This window comes from Centruroides vittatus, unplaced genomic scaffold (genome assembly GCF_030686945.1).
Source record: "Centruroides vittatus isolate TY-2023 unplaced genomic scaffold, ASM3068694v2 contig_1031, whole genome shotgun sequence".
In the NCBI taxonomy this organism is placed as follows: Eukaryota; Metazoa; Arthropoda; class Arachnida; order Scorpiones; family Buthidae; genus Centruroides; species Centruroides vittatus.
The window spans coordinates 322406-337848 of record NW_027120669.1 but is presented as its reverse complement, the minus strand read 5'-3'; the positions used below and the strand labels follow the sequence as shown (position 1 = coordinate 337848).

The 15443-nt window shown below is 28.1% G+C and overlaps 1 protein-coding gene across 3 annotated transcripts in view; it reads right to left on the bottom strand.

Annotated features, from left to right (window-relative positions):
- Positions 1 to 12351, bottom strand: part of Naprt (nicotinate phosphoribosyltransferase) — a 38063-nt gene extending 25712 nt beyond the window's left edge. Inside the window, exons 1-2 of one of the 3 annotated variants that reach the window (XR_010883101.1) lie at positions 12070 to 12351; positions 10762 to 10932 (exon numbers count right to left, since the gene is read on the bottom strand). Coding sequence is in view for 2 of the 3 variants with exons in the window: in XM_067289108.1 (XP_067145209.1) it covers positions 10762 to 10932; positions 12070 to 12133 (235 nt within the window). In the remaining variant the exon portion in view is untranslated. The remainder of the gene's footprint in view (positions 1 to 10761; positions 10933 to 12069) is intronic. The other 2 variants (XM_067289108.1, XM_067289115.1) reach the window with 2 other exon arrangements.
- Between the last annotated feature and the right edge of the window lie 3092 nt (positions 12352 to 15443).

The following is a 15443-nucleotide window of genomic DNA, read 5'->3' as shown; positions in this document are numbered from 1 at the left end:
ATAAAAAATTTTTAGATATCAATTTTTAAATTTTATATATTGTATGCTACATATAAGTTATTATTTGTTTAAACCGAAAAGGTACTGTCAAATAGGTTAAATGTTTGAATAGACAATTTCACTAAATAAAGGTATCATTCCTTGCATCAATTAACGCTAATTCAATTTATGTTATCTTGATAAATTTTGAAGACATGTTAAAAGCAATTTAATTCATTTTATGATTTGTAAAATTTAATAAAATTAAACTAAAAATTTTTGACTTAATATAAATGTATTATAAAAGTATACTGTAAGTGGAAAAATGAAAATAGTTATGTCTAAAATAATATGTGTCCACTTTTTATTTTTATCATTATTTTCTACGGATGATAAAATAAAAATATGTCATTAACTGATAATTTGTTCTAGTGGGTCGTGTTTGTTCGGTACCAAGCAATTTTTTCCGGAGCTTATGCTCGATTACCAAGATACTGCCGTATTTCGTTCTTCATTTTTACGAACAATTACTTAACTGTGGTTAGAAAAAGTTTAATAACACTTACCTAAACATGTTTAAATAAACTTTACTAAATGCAAAGATTAATCTATAGAAAGAAAACACAGTGACAGTCTTAAGAGCTAAAGCCTGAAAGCAACAACAACGACACATGGTTGATAGGAAAGCTAGGGTAATGAAGAAAAAATTCTATCAGTTTTCATTAAAGTAAACCTAACAAAAAGTACAACACAAATTGAAAATTTCGATATTCTAAAATCCGTAGGCAAATATCAGATAACATGCATGCTTACTTGAATTTTAAAAAATATCAAATAACAGCGTTTACACTTAAAAGTTGTGAAATTTTGTATGGAGGATTTCCAAAACTGTGTTAGAGGGAAACTGTGTTGTACGAGAGAATATTCCCAATTTTCAAACTGTGTTGTAGAAGTACAGTATTTTACAAGGAATACCTGTATTTTAATTTTAGGATTAGTAGGATATTTTTTCAAATCTGCTGTTTATAGTATATCTAGTAAGTGTGATTTTTTCACGTATATTCTATCAATAAATATCTAAAGTTTCATTTGTAAATTGAGGTTAACTCCCATGGATATTTTAACCATTTCTTGGAAAGTCAGCTGACCTTAAAGGCCTACTGCTTGTACACTGATGATGTGTGTGCAACTTTTCATTTGTTATACTGTCCTTGGACAAGATGGATAAAATAATTTGATTAGGCACAAATAATTGGGAGTTTGGTGTACAGATTTTTTTTAAGAGAAAACAAGACATTATTTATAGTACTATAGCTTCAATTTTTTGTGTTAATGCACAATTAAACTTTTAGGGCTTATCACACTGACTCACGTGACAAGAGGAGTTTATTATTTAATAATATACACCTATATACATGTACGCTATTACCAATCTAAAATGCATTTCAGGCTTTGTAATGGCCCCTCTTCAATTAGATATTTTTGGAAATTTAAACATTAGGTGTATAATAATCTATTAAAATTAGAACATATATATAACAAGGGCAGTTGAGAATTATAAACAAAAATTGTAAAAAAAACATATTTTTTAAACAGGAGCTGTTCCTGTTTAAAAACATTGCTAAACTTGTAAAAGACATAAACTTGTAAAAGACTACATTGGTTGTGGATTGTTTCTGGTTGCTCTGTATGTTCTCCATGCACTAACAATAAGTAGTCTAGTTTTCAATGCCTGGAAAACTGCTTGCTCTTATCAGGGAAAATTCCATTCCATATGTGCTTTGCAGCTTTCCATACACCTCCATGTAAGGTCTTTACTCAAACAGTTGCTTCTTCAAGCAGCCAAACCCAGAAAAAGCCAAGGGGCTTGCTTGTGCTAGGGGACTGAAATTTCTTTGTTGGTAATAAATGTAATCCTAAATTTCTTATGAATTTATTAGAAATACTTCTGTGTTAATGTTAAGATATGAGAGAAGGCTTTGCTATGATGGAAAAAAACTTTGTTCAGTTCACAGGATATAGTTTGGGAACACAGACCTCAACAATTGTTTTCAGATAAAACTTTCTTGAATTGGTCTTGTGGTTTTTCTGTGTTTTGTCGTTAGTTTGGGAGCTCTGGTTTTTTTATAGGTTACCAACTTCAGTTCATCATTTACAATATTATAGATACAAGACAAGCTCAGATGACACTTTCCAGCTACTTTTTGGGCAACATGGGTTTTCTTTTGTTACTAAGGCTTTGACTTTCTTGATGGCCTCCTTGTAATGAATTGGATTGGACCACTTGATCATGTGTACTTCTTCATTAGTTGCCACTTGTCTTGCAAGGTTTACCATGTTGATGGCTTTATAAACCATAGATTATGAAGCCATACATTTCTGGTTTTTCAGTGCTTTTATTATATCTCTGGATGAACATCCTTCTTTGAAAAGGCTAATAATCCAACCCTCTAACAATCTTTGTAAATTCATCATTGTCTGTGGCATTTTCCACTATACAAACAAATGTACATCAACTAAAAGAGCATATCATAAAAGAATTGATTCTTTGACTGTTGCACATAATTATTCTAGGCACAAATTTTAAAAATGAGCCAAATAAAGGTAAACATCCTCTGTGCATCAAAGTTTGCCCACAAACAAAGACTTCTGTATGCTGAGGAATCATACTACAAATATACATTCAGATGCTCAAAAAAATACACACACACAAAATATACTATGGCATTGCCATAATCACATACATAATATATAATTTTGTTAATAAAGTTGTACCAAACATTCATGACATACAAAATACATACACTGAAAAAATGAGTAAATACTCAGAATTTGCCCATGAAATAATCTGTGGAAAATGATATAGATAAGATACTTATTGTGCTAGCAGTCCTTTCTTGCACAGGCATCATATCACAGACATTGAAGAAAAGTCTCATAACATTAGAGTTTCACAACAGCACATACATCACTCTACAAAAGGCTATCATACTAAACATATGCCACATAATCAGGAAATTCTTAAACACAGATACAGACATAAATAGCAAATAAAGCATTTGACTTTGATCCAGGATAGCATTAGGCACTGATATATATGTCATGTAGGATACATTCCAACACCATAACAACAACATTCAAAGTTTATTGCTGTGTAGATCAGCTAATATCTCTCCCATTACAGTATTTTTCTATATTGCTGCATTACTTTACTCCATTCTCTCTCTGTTTGCTATATACCAACTTTTATTATTTTATGATCAAATAAAATTTAAAAATTAAATAATATAATACTCATTGTTTATCAAAAATAGCAATGAAGAAATCAACAACATATTCATCATATTGCAATTATTTGAATATAAAATTTTTAATCTTATAAGGATTATACATTTTTAGAAGTGCAAAAATTTTGGTTTTACTAGTACACATATCCAAAACAATTGAAATATTTCAAGTTCTAAGTTCATATTATATTAAATAATAATTTGTGGCGTTCTTATTTAATTAAATTATTATTTTACAAATACTTTGCTTTATTATTTACATACAGAAAAATCTGTATATTAATAGATTGTGCTTATCTTTAATTGGATTTACATCATCATGTGTTTATAATTTTGATATTTTTAATTAATCAACTTATTCTATATTTATCTCAATTACAATCTTAAAAATGAAATGTAAAATTTCATAAGTGATATTTAATCACAGATGAAAGTCTATAGTTTATCAGTCTCTATATCTAGATCTTTTATCTTTAGTTTCTAAGTTTAATTTTGAAATTATTATAGAAAATCACATGATTTCATTTTACTTTTTATCTCATTTTCACATAGGTATTCAATAGTATTTTCGGTTAATGTAACCCTTGGTGCCAAGATGGCAACTCATCTCTGATTCCAGCAAGGAAACAGTGGGACGCACATTCTAACCTAACCTAACCTAACCTATTCTAATAAATTGGTTGCAAATAATTATGGTAATTTATTAGAATAGGTTAGGTTAGGTTAGAACGTGCATCCCACTGTTTCCTTGCTGGAATCAGAGATGTGCCGCCATCTTGGCACCAAGGGTTACATTAACCGTATTTTCTATCTCACCTATTTCAATGACAAAATATTCTGTACATAATTTACATTTTTCTTTGTTGTGTGATTTTTCATACAACCACCCAATGCCTATTTAAATAGCCAAATTAGCAATTATTTATTGTTACATTGTCACAATGCCATGCTGCAATTTTTAATCATATTTTTAATTTATTTAATTTAAAATATATGCTTTCCATCTCAAATTAGTACTGTGATGTCTTGCCCCTGAGCAACATACTTTTCTGTTAGCAATAGAGTTGTGCCGGTCATTAACTCCTTTTAGAGGAAAATTTTTGAATTGAAATAATTTGACTTTCAGGTTCTATCAGAAGTTTATATATAGTTAATCAGAGCCTCCTGCCCCTAAGCTTTCCATATCTGGTCTTGAATTTCATTTATCAAACACCGTTCTCAAGGTTAAGGAAAGAGAAACAGACAGATGAAAGTGAGAATTTATAGGTCTACAATTTTTTCAAATTGCAGCCCAATAATGTATGGATTTCTTAGGTTAAAGAACCTAGAATTATTTGGCTTATATTTAGATATTTAATTCCTTTTACTATTATACAAGTCCTCATTTAATGTCATTTCATTATAAATGTCATTGACAAAAGATCCAAGTACATCTATAATCATTTACAATTATCTTTGTTGAATTTTCTTTATAAACAATAAAACTGATTCTAAGAGGTGGGAAGGTTGAAAACACAATCCATTTAGATTATTAATAATTGATTTATATCTTGCTTATAACAATTAGCTGATGATAAAATTGTTTTTGTTACATGTTGTTTTATTTAATATCCAGTTTCTAAGAACATATCAATAATGTTAATTAAACATTTGCTGTATTTAAAATTATTTTTAACTACACTTTTAATTATATTTTATAATATAAAAATTTTAAATTTTCTTTTAATTCTATTGGAGTCTTTTCCTTCTTTCTCTCAATTACTTCTTTTAAACTGCTATTTTGCTTAATATTTCTTTTGTTTCAATTATCAAACTATACATTTTCATGAAGAGAATACAATAATATGGATTATGCAAATATAAGAGCTAAATGAATTAATTTGCAGAGCAAACTATAAAACTGGCTTCTTTATTTATATCCCTCTCCTTTGAAAGTGTTGGATATTTTTTATGATGCAGTATATCACAAATAATATTTAAAATGACTTTTGAAATGTTCCAGATCTGATATTGCCATAAGATGAAGTCAAGATGACATAATATTAAGGAGAAGGAAATAAATTTTCTTATTACAAACACTAATTAACAGCAGTGAAATATCCAGAATTTTGAGAATATGAATGCTTCTCAAGGAAGATTTGGGGTACCAAAGCACCCACTGTCTGTTTTTGGAAAATGTTACTCAATTACCTTAGAATTAGTCAGCAGTAACCTAAGCTAATTGAAGAAATCATGCAACATGTATTAGACCGTCCATTGTTAAAATTTATTATAACAATAATAAGTAAAATTCCACCAACCTCAAAATTAATCCAGCAGTCATCAAAACTATCAGTTTTCTAACATTTTTAACTATTATGAAGGTCTTCATCAAGAAATTAGAACATAATGGAGTGGTTGTTGAATCTTCAAACAGAAATATTTAATTTTGTATCAAATACAATTTAAATTGGCTGCCATGAGCACACCTTGTAACGTATGGAGATTTTACTTATTAAGTTCATCCAGTTCGAATTTAAAGAATTATATTTCTATATTTCTTTTACAGGAATACAATTGTTTGAGTTTTGGTATCGATGGGGTGCTGCAGCACAATAAGCACCATCCTGGATCTACACTTTTAATACTAATTTATAGTAACATAATTGGATCAGGTAAGTTTTAAACACAAAATCATAAAATAATCTTACAAAATGGCATATAAAGAAATAATTAAAAAGTAATTATTCAAAATCAAATAAGTCAATGTTGTTATAAATCTTCTGCATGATTCTGCAATATATTAACACTTTTAAAATTATTTCACTATTAAAGTCATTTCTATAATTATTGCTTTGAACATAAAAGAATATAATGATGATCTGTTTGATTAATTGTATTTATTCGAAATAAATAACGACTAACCCGTTACAAAGCTATACATCCACAAGAGCCGAATTATCAGGCTAGAGTTGGCTATAATAAATAAATAATTAATAAGACAATTTGGCACTAGAGCTTGGCGTTAGGCGCCATCTCTTACTAAACTTAATAATTATAATTAAATTAAATAAATAATTTTAATAATTTGGAACTGGAGGAAAAGAAATCGGCCCGAAGCGGGACTCGAACCCACAACTTCTGCTATCCGTGCAGACACGTTACCAGTTACGCTACCCGGACCTTCAGTCCGATCGCCTCCTCCAGTATATATAAGCTAACACGACGACCATCGACGGTCATTACAATGCTGGCTGGAAACACATCAAGTGCCCACGTCCTCCCAAGGCACTCAACCGGCCATCGCAACCCCGGCAAGGCGTATAAATATAAATAAATAACGACTAACCCGTTACAAAGCTATACATCCACAAGAGCCGAATTATCGGGCTAGAGTTGGCTATAATAAATAAATAATTAATAAGACAATTTGGCACTAGAGCTTGGCGTTAGGCGCCATCTCTTACTAAACTTAATAATTATAATTAAATTAAATAAATAATTTTAACTGGTAACGTGTCTGCACGGATAGCAGAAGTTGCGGGTTTGAGTCCCGCTTCGGGCCGATTTCTTTTCCTCCAGTTCCAAATTATTAAAATTATTTATTTAATTTAATTATAATTATTAAGTTTAGTAAGAGATGGCGCCAAATGCCAAGCTCTAGTGCCAAATTGTCTTATTAATTATTTATTTATTATAGCCAACTCTAGCCCGATAATTTGGCTCTTGTGGATGTATGTATTTATTCCATTCAAATTTATTGTACAGTACATATTATTAGTCCAAATATAAACACATTCTTTATCACAATGTGTTTATATTTGCTTTCTAGTTAAATAAATGTTTCATTCAAATATTTCACTAAATTATTTTTTACTCCATAATTTCAGAAAACAATACATGATAAGACACTGATATTTTCAATTAGTATAACAGTCAAACACATCTACAATTTTTTATTTAAAAAATTTTTCAACAAATTATGAATGATGATTTTTTCTGTTTGTTGACATACTTTTGTAGATTATTTAGAAACTGAATACATAAACTATAAATTCAGTTTTAACTGGTTCATTTGAAAAGTAGTCTACAATATATATCTCGTTTCTTCTTTTAATCTCTTCAGCTGCATATAAAAGACTTTTCTTTTCATCTATGAGCTCTCATTTTCTGCATAACAACTTTGTAAAAGTTTTATTACACAACTTATTACATTTTCTAGTTTTTATTTTTTTCATGCAGAATAATTTTATAAAACCAGTTAATTTGAGTAATTTTAACATTTTGTATAACAAACATCTAGTAACTTGGAAATGCTTTTAAAGAAATGGTTGCTCTCGAGGAGTTGTCACAGCAGATAGGACTCTTAGTATTTAATATAATTTCACAAATTGGAGCATTTTCTCATGATATTAAACTGTTGGACAGACAAATAGTTAATTTAAATGTTTCAAATCTTATTTTGATATCTAATATTTTCATGTTACAGATTTTTTAAAACTTACTTTGCACAGTTGTATACCATGTGAATCAATGCATAAATTGACTCATATGGTATACAACTTATGGTATGTTGCTTGCCTGATTACAAGTTTATGAACCAGTTTTTTATACATTATAAATGTTACCCTATTTTAATTATATTTAGTATATAAGAAAAAATTTATTGCAGTTCTTATAAACAACTGCAATAAATTTTTATAATTTTGCAATAAGTTCATTTTAAATGCTTTTATTCTGCTATGGAAACTAGTTAAGAAAACATTGAATCTAATCAGCATATAATAATGCAATAATTGTTGAATATAAGCTATAAGATGCAATTGTTATTTTTTAATTTCCATATTTTTCATTATTTAATATAATAATTATGATTATAACATTAGTAGACTAAATGGAAAATGGTAGGTCTGCTAGAAGTTTTCAAAAGATAAACATCAATAAATATTTTGCTTGTTGTCAATTAGATATATATCAAGGAATATAATAATATTTCTTATTATTATAGGGCATTCCAGGAGATTAGTTAATATCCTGATGACTTGATTTCAATACTATAAAATCTGAATGATGGAATAAGTGATATCTAGTCTGATAGAATAAATCATTGGTCCCTACACTGACCAAAAGATTGCATCTAGATGTACCATGAAAAGATGCAGCAAAAGAATTGTAGAAAACATGAAAGATGTAATGTTCAGCTCTATTTGAACAATGGTCAACTATTTTAAAGATTTCCATGTATACTAAATAAATGATTGCTATTATCTTTGCAAAAAAAAAAGTTAAATTGTTATTGAATAAAAATATGGTTTTGATGAGATACAAAAACTATCACCACATTTAAATTTGATGACATTAACATAACAAACAAATATTTTATATAAGCTTATATTTGATTAACAAGTATTATATATGAAATGCTAGACTCATGCCATACCAGTGGCGTATGGTGTCATTTGATGGTAGGGAAGCTGTGCCAGCTCTGGATAGAATCATTGGAAGCATTATACAATATTTTGGTGTGTAGCATCCACAAGCTAAACCGCATTAGGTTGGTGCTCTGTAAAGCGCATGTGCGAATGCATGTAATCTAGCTGTGTAAAGCAGCTAGATTACATGCATTCGCTAGATTACGGCAAAAATATTTGAATTGTGTAAAGCAATTCAAATATTTTTGCCGTGGAAGCTGCCCCGTATTCGACAATACAGCGCTTCTGTTGGGAATACGCATATACAAATTTATATTCTAATATACAATAGCAATCTTATCATTTTTTTCACATGTAGTATAGAAATTTGTAATAATGAGGTTATAATAAAATATTATATAATTAGATATATATCAAAAAATCATAAAATAATCTTACAAAATGGCATAATGAGGTTATAATAAAATATTATTTTTAAGTAATTCAAAGTGCATTAAAATATGAAAATAATCGCACAATATGTATTTATATTTTAGAAAATATAAGGGAAGCAGTACTTCCACAGCTTCCGTGGACAGCACGCCACTGTGCCATATACAATAATGTAGTGTTTCATAGTTTCACTCATTAATTCACAATGTACACATTCATGTACATATAATTTTTACTGAGTATAAAATATTCTAAATATTTAGAAAAAATTACTTTACGTACTTCATTTGTAGCCTATCTAAATAAGGTATTAAGATTAAAAAATTTCTTAAGCAAAAGGATTAAAATTAGCATGTTAAACTTTTAACATGCTAATTTTACAGTTAAAGAAAAATTTCAGCATTAAGCACATTATTCATTACATACTTTAAAGATCTGTTAAACATAAATTTTTGAGCTATTCTAGTACAACTTAATACGTTCAGATGATTAAAAAAAAAGGATCTGTTTACATTCTACTAATTGTAGTTAGCATATAAGTTACTTGAATATTGCAATTTCATTTAATTCCAATGTTTTAAATTATAATTCCAAATTACAAAATGGTATTTTCAATTTAAAGACTGTAAAAATTTGAAATTCTATTGCTATTCTTAACAAACATTAAATCAATAATAGAATAAAAAGAAAACATCCTGATGTTATCAATTCTCCATTTATTTTTTAACTTTTTCTTTAGAAGTATGTAAAACAAGTTATTTTATGCATAAATAAATGCAATATTCAAATATATTAATTCTTATTATCATTCCTATTTCAGATGAACATTAACAGTAATCAAATCACACACAAACATCATAAAAATAACATTTAATAAACAACAAATGTTTTTAGTTTTCAATCTTCTTATACAGCCATCTTCAGGTCAACCTGAAGATGACTGTTTACATTTGTTTATTAAAGGTTATTTTTGTTGGATTTTCATAGTGTTGGGGTGTGATGTGATAACACATCCAATATTCCAAGGATTTATTTTCATTAACAGTAATAAAATAGTTAACATTATCAGCAATTAGTTTTTTTTATAATATAACATATAAACTTATGGGTTAATGTTACCTATGATTCCAAGATGGCGGCTCGTCTCTGATTCCAGTAAATAGAAGAAGGGAAACAGTGGGGACGCACGTTCTAACCTAACCTAACCTATTATAATAAATTATCATAATTATTACCAACAAAATTATTAGAATAGGTTAGGTTAGGCTAGAACGTGCATCCCCACTGTTTCCTTGCTGGAATCAGACAAGCCACCATCTTGGAACCATAGGTAACATTAACCAACTTACGATATGTGGAATACAATGAGACGAGTTTTAATTAAAAAATAATTTAAAATTTTATTTTACAAGAAAGATAATTGTTAAAAATATTAGCTTACATTCTGTAACAAGGTCATACTCTTATTTTTTCAAAATTCCAAATATAGTACTTAAAATTTATTGTTGATTATATAATTTTTATATATAAGTGATGATTGTTATAAATATAAAAACTAAATTATTTACTAAAAAGTGAATATAAAAATAGTTTTAATAAAAAAAATGTTATATCCTAAATTTATTTATATTTATTGTATGTTTTATTCTTACCACTTTCAGAATAATGAAAATTTCTAAGGAATTTCAAACATTCTTCTAAGCCTGCAAATACAGTAAATTCTCCAGAGAATGGATTTTTTCGGAAAAATAAATCGAAAACGGCAAAATCCGAACACTTGTCACTTTTCCAATAAGCATAAGCCATCGTAATTTGATAAAGATCTGAAATGAAATAATACAATGGCTATTGATTAATTGCAGATTATATATTTACTTTACATATAATAAATTAAATTTTCCTACCAATAATATTAAAATCAATTATATTTAACAATTCGATTATTTCTCACGATATTATTAATGATAAAATTATTTAATTAAAATTAAACAAAACTACAATAGTAATGAATCTAAAAATTATCATGGAATATTAATTATAATTGTTAATTGCAACAAATAAATTTCATAATATTTATATATTTTATTATATAACTAAAGTAATGTAATTCTATAAAATTGCGTGTCAACTTACTAAAAATTAAGAAATTTCAATTTCTAAACAATTGTAAGTTATAAATAAAAGGTCAAAGATGTATGTAGTCCGATAAGTATTTGTTCATAACACAACAATGTATCTAAGCACCGATAACACACAATTTTCTTGTTGCTACTTGCGAACTGTTCTTTAATATTTAAATATGAATTGAAAATAAATCACACATACTTTCCCTAAATTTTAGAACGAAGAAAGAAAATTTTTATATATTCGACCGGCGATAAAATTTTTGCCGTACGTTACTTCGCTCGGTACTTAACACCGAATATTTTAGCTACTTTACTTACTTCTTTTCGTCGATTAAATATGCGACAAGCTTCCAATTCCTTTGAGACATTTTATGTTAATAAATAAACAAAAATAAGGAAAGATATTATAATTTCTCATAAAATTACAGGTTATACAATAAGGAAAAAACTGTGTAAGATATATTAATTTAATTGGAAAGCACATATACATATTGACCAATATAATTTTGCCTGTATATTTTAGAGTATAGAGTTATATGTTATTATATAGGATAGAAAAAAGAATCCATATTTAAGTCACATATGTGACTTAAATATGGATTTTTTTAAAAGTATCACGTAACTTAATGATTATATGTTGAGCATTTGTTTATCAAAATACATAACCCAAGGTAAAATATCAGTAGGCCACACGTACACATAAACAAAAAATTGCTATAGCAACTAAGCAAGACTTTATTACGTTGTCGATTTTTTCGTAAGGAATAAAGAAACTTTAAGATCATAACCGAAACGATTAAAAGCCATTAAAATAAACGAAAATTAACGATTTACCTGTTAGAAGTGGTTGCACGATGCTACGTTGAAAGACATCGTGAGAGAGACTGGTAGAAGCCATGATAAATACTTATACGATAACGAAATCAACACAACGTAAGACTATATATTTTCTAAGACGGAAAAATTAGGTTTGTTCTGGAATCGACTAATAACATTGTGGCTTAGAAGGCGTTAACTCACACCTCCAGGACATTTAAAGGACTGGTAGAGTGGCGCTTGTACAGGGAGTGACATTCGAAGAAACACGCAGGTCATTAATGAGACGAGTGAGCATGCGTCGCGGGAAAACGACTGCTCCCGCGAAAGTAGGCAACGACTGTTCCCGCGAAAGTAGGACTCGACTTATATAATAATATATAAGAAATGTAGTCGAGTTTTCTTAATGATTCAATTCTTTTTGATACGGTTTCTAGTAATGAAAAGACGAGTTTATAGTCTATTGACACGAATACGGCGAATCATAAGAATACATAAATTTTATTACTGTAAAATATAAGGGAGTATTTCCGATATACGAGGGGAAAATCTTGATTCCTTTAACGTGATTTTTCTTAATAAAAACGAATCTCGTCATTCTACTGTATTGATTTTTTTAAAAAAAAATTAAATAAATAATCATTAAGGCACTTCAAGGATAATTCGCTTATTTGCAGTTTGGTGTACGATATCCTTGAAAATATTAATGTTGTTTGTGTATTAATATATCAAATGTTAATGAGAAAAAGTGCATTTGAAAATCGATACACGTGAAGTATAGGCCTAAGTCTATTATTATGTAGCTTAATGTGTATAGTGTCGCAGTAAAATAAAACTGAATCTAGTATTGGAAGAATTGTTCCGGTTTTAAAATAATAATAATAATAATAAATATGATCGTGACTTTACAAATAATAACCTATATTTTTCTGTACTGTTTTCATTACTTAAAAGTTTTACGTTATAACCTATAAACAATAATTTATCTGAATATCTATATTAAAATCTAAAACCTTTAAATTTAAATTAGTTACGTAATTTTACTTAATTTGGTCTAAGATACCGTTAATGCTGTTATTATAATATTAAGTGTAATGACAGAATAAATTAGATATAAATTTATCAGCTAACAATTTATAATGCATTGCTTAGTTCAGAATTTAAATAGCTTAATACATCTATTTGATAATGGAGAAATAATTAATGAAGGATATTAACTTAAAAACACATGTCTAAAACCTTTGGGTAACAGAATGTTTGCTTTTGAAGTGTTGCATAAAGAACCGTACTGTTTATGTCACTGTTTTGTACGTTATACATGTAATTAATAAAATAATGTAACGTTCTGTGTATTATTCCTTAGTACAATTAAGAGGGTTGATCGATGATATACATTATGTAATTTCAGGGACAAGTTTGTGCGACAGGTAATGGGGCGTTACATGAGGGTTGGATGATAGTTGAAAAGTATAGAGTTATGTAATCTATTGGCGATCCCTATGAAGGGCTATCAATTTCTTCTATTTTTTTTCTATATCATTGCATTTATTATTTATAGCACAGCTTTTCCGGATATAAGTGATTTTTTGTTTATAGTTATATAGTTATAAAAAATCACTTATATCCGAAAAAGCCCTGGTAATAAATGCCATAATATAGAATAAATTACTGTTTTTTATTGTAATTACTCGAAATCTATGTTCATTCTTCAAAAGTTAAATAGTTATTTAGGACAAATGTTTAGACAAACCTTCTAACTTATTAAATATTGTAACTAAACTCTTTGCTTTATCCAAACTAGTTAACTGTTCAACTGTCATTTTTTAAATGCAAATTATATGCAGATAAAAAGAAAAAAAGGCGTTTATGCAATTAATAAAATTACATTACAGGTATAAAATATATTCAAAATTCTGTCAAATTATGTTTCTATTTTGAAACGATTCAAAATCAATACGTTGTGATATCAAACATTTCTTGTTTTAATATTTAAAACACTGTAAAATCAGTGTTTCATTGATCGTTTCTCACCACTTACATTCTGTTCTGAGAAGTTATGAGAAGTTTTACAATTCACACAACAGAAACTTTCTCAAACTAGGAAATAATAACACCCTTACTGCTTTTGTGCAAGACATTCTAAGTTTAAGATATAGGATTTAGATGTTTCGAATTAATTATTAAATATTATACTCTTATTCCTTGAAAGTTAGAAGTATATTTTATAGACATGACATTAATGTTTAATAAAACTGAAAAATAACAGAACTTACAGGGTCTGTTATTTCGATAGAATCGATAGAAATAGTTGCAGTCAGTAAAAAAATAAATATTAATACATTAAAACACGAGGACGCCGACATTTTTAATGATTAAATCAAGGAACCGTGCCTTTTTTTTTTCTTTGTTTTTTTTATTTTTTTGAGGTATCAAACGTATTAACGAGCCGAAAGCTGCAGAAATTAACTGTCTTTCACCCACAACCATTTGATAAAAAGTTTATGTTTTATTACTAGATTAATATAAGTTTAATATTTGAAAAATATGAAATCGTAGGAAATTTTTCTGGCAAAAAAGTATTTTATGTTTTTAAAAAAAAGAATTAATTAATATTTCATTGTTCTATCATCCACAATCTTCATTACACATCTTTTTGTGTAAATATTTGTTTTATTATACATCGGTTCAGGTCCACAAAGTAAACAATGCTGTTTATAATTAGAAACTGGCCGAAATTGAAAAAATATGTTAAAGATAACGCAATATTTGTAAAATCCACTGGTAGACTTATATCAAAGTGTATTTGACTCGTGTATAATTCATTTTTTCTGATAATAATTTTTATATAAACTTATTACAGAAAAAAAACATACCTTTTGCATTAAGAATGTGTGGCAACCTTTCTGTAACCTACTTGTTAATTAGATAGCTCTATATTTATAATGCCTTGTTTGTATGTTTGTATTTCGTTATCATCATTATATTTCAAAAATCTCATTGCACATAATAATTGCAATAATGTCTTCTGCAATTTTTACACGCGGTCAGTTTAAAAACGACTCAGTTTACTGTTCAAGGATATTCAGAACATGTCTTAGCTCCGCCCTTCTATTACATTTATTTTGCATTCTGTGTTAGTGAACACGACTTTGCTTCCCATTAGCCACTTCTATATTCTCACTGCTACGTTTAATGTCATTCAAATCCTCGTTTTTGATTGTCCACTGTTATATTACCTACTGTTACGGTAAGCGCAGTAGCAATGGCTAATTAGAAGTGAGGATCTGAATGACCTCTACATTGTATTAACGCGATATTAAGTATTCACATTGTTTGTCTTTATGGTATTTGTTCTATCAAACTCGACATTTCTTTTTTCACGTTTATATATA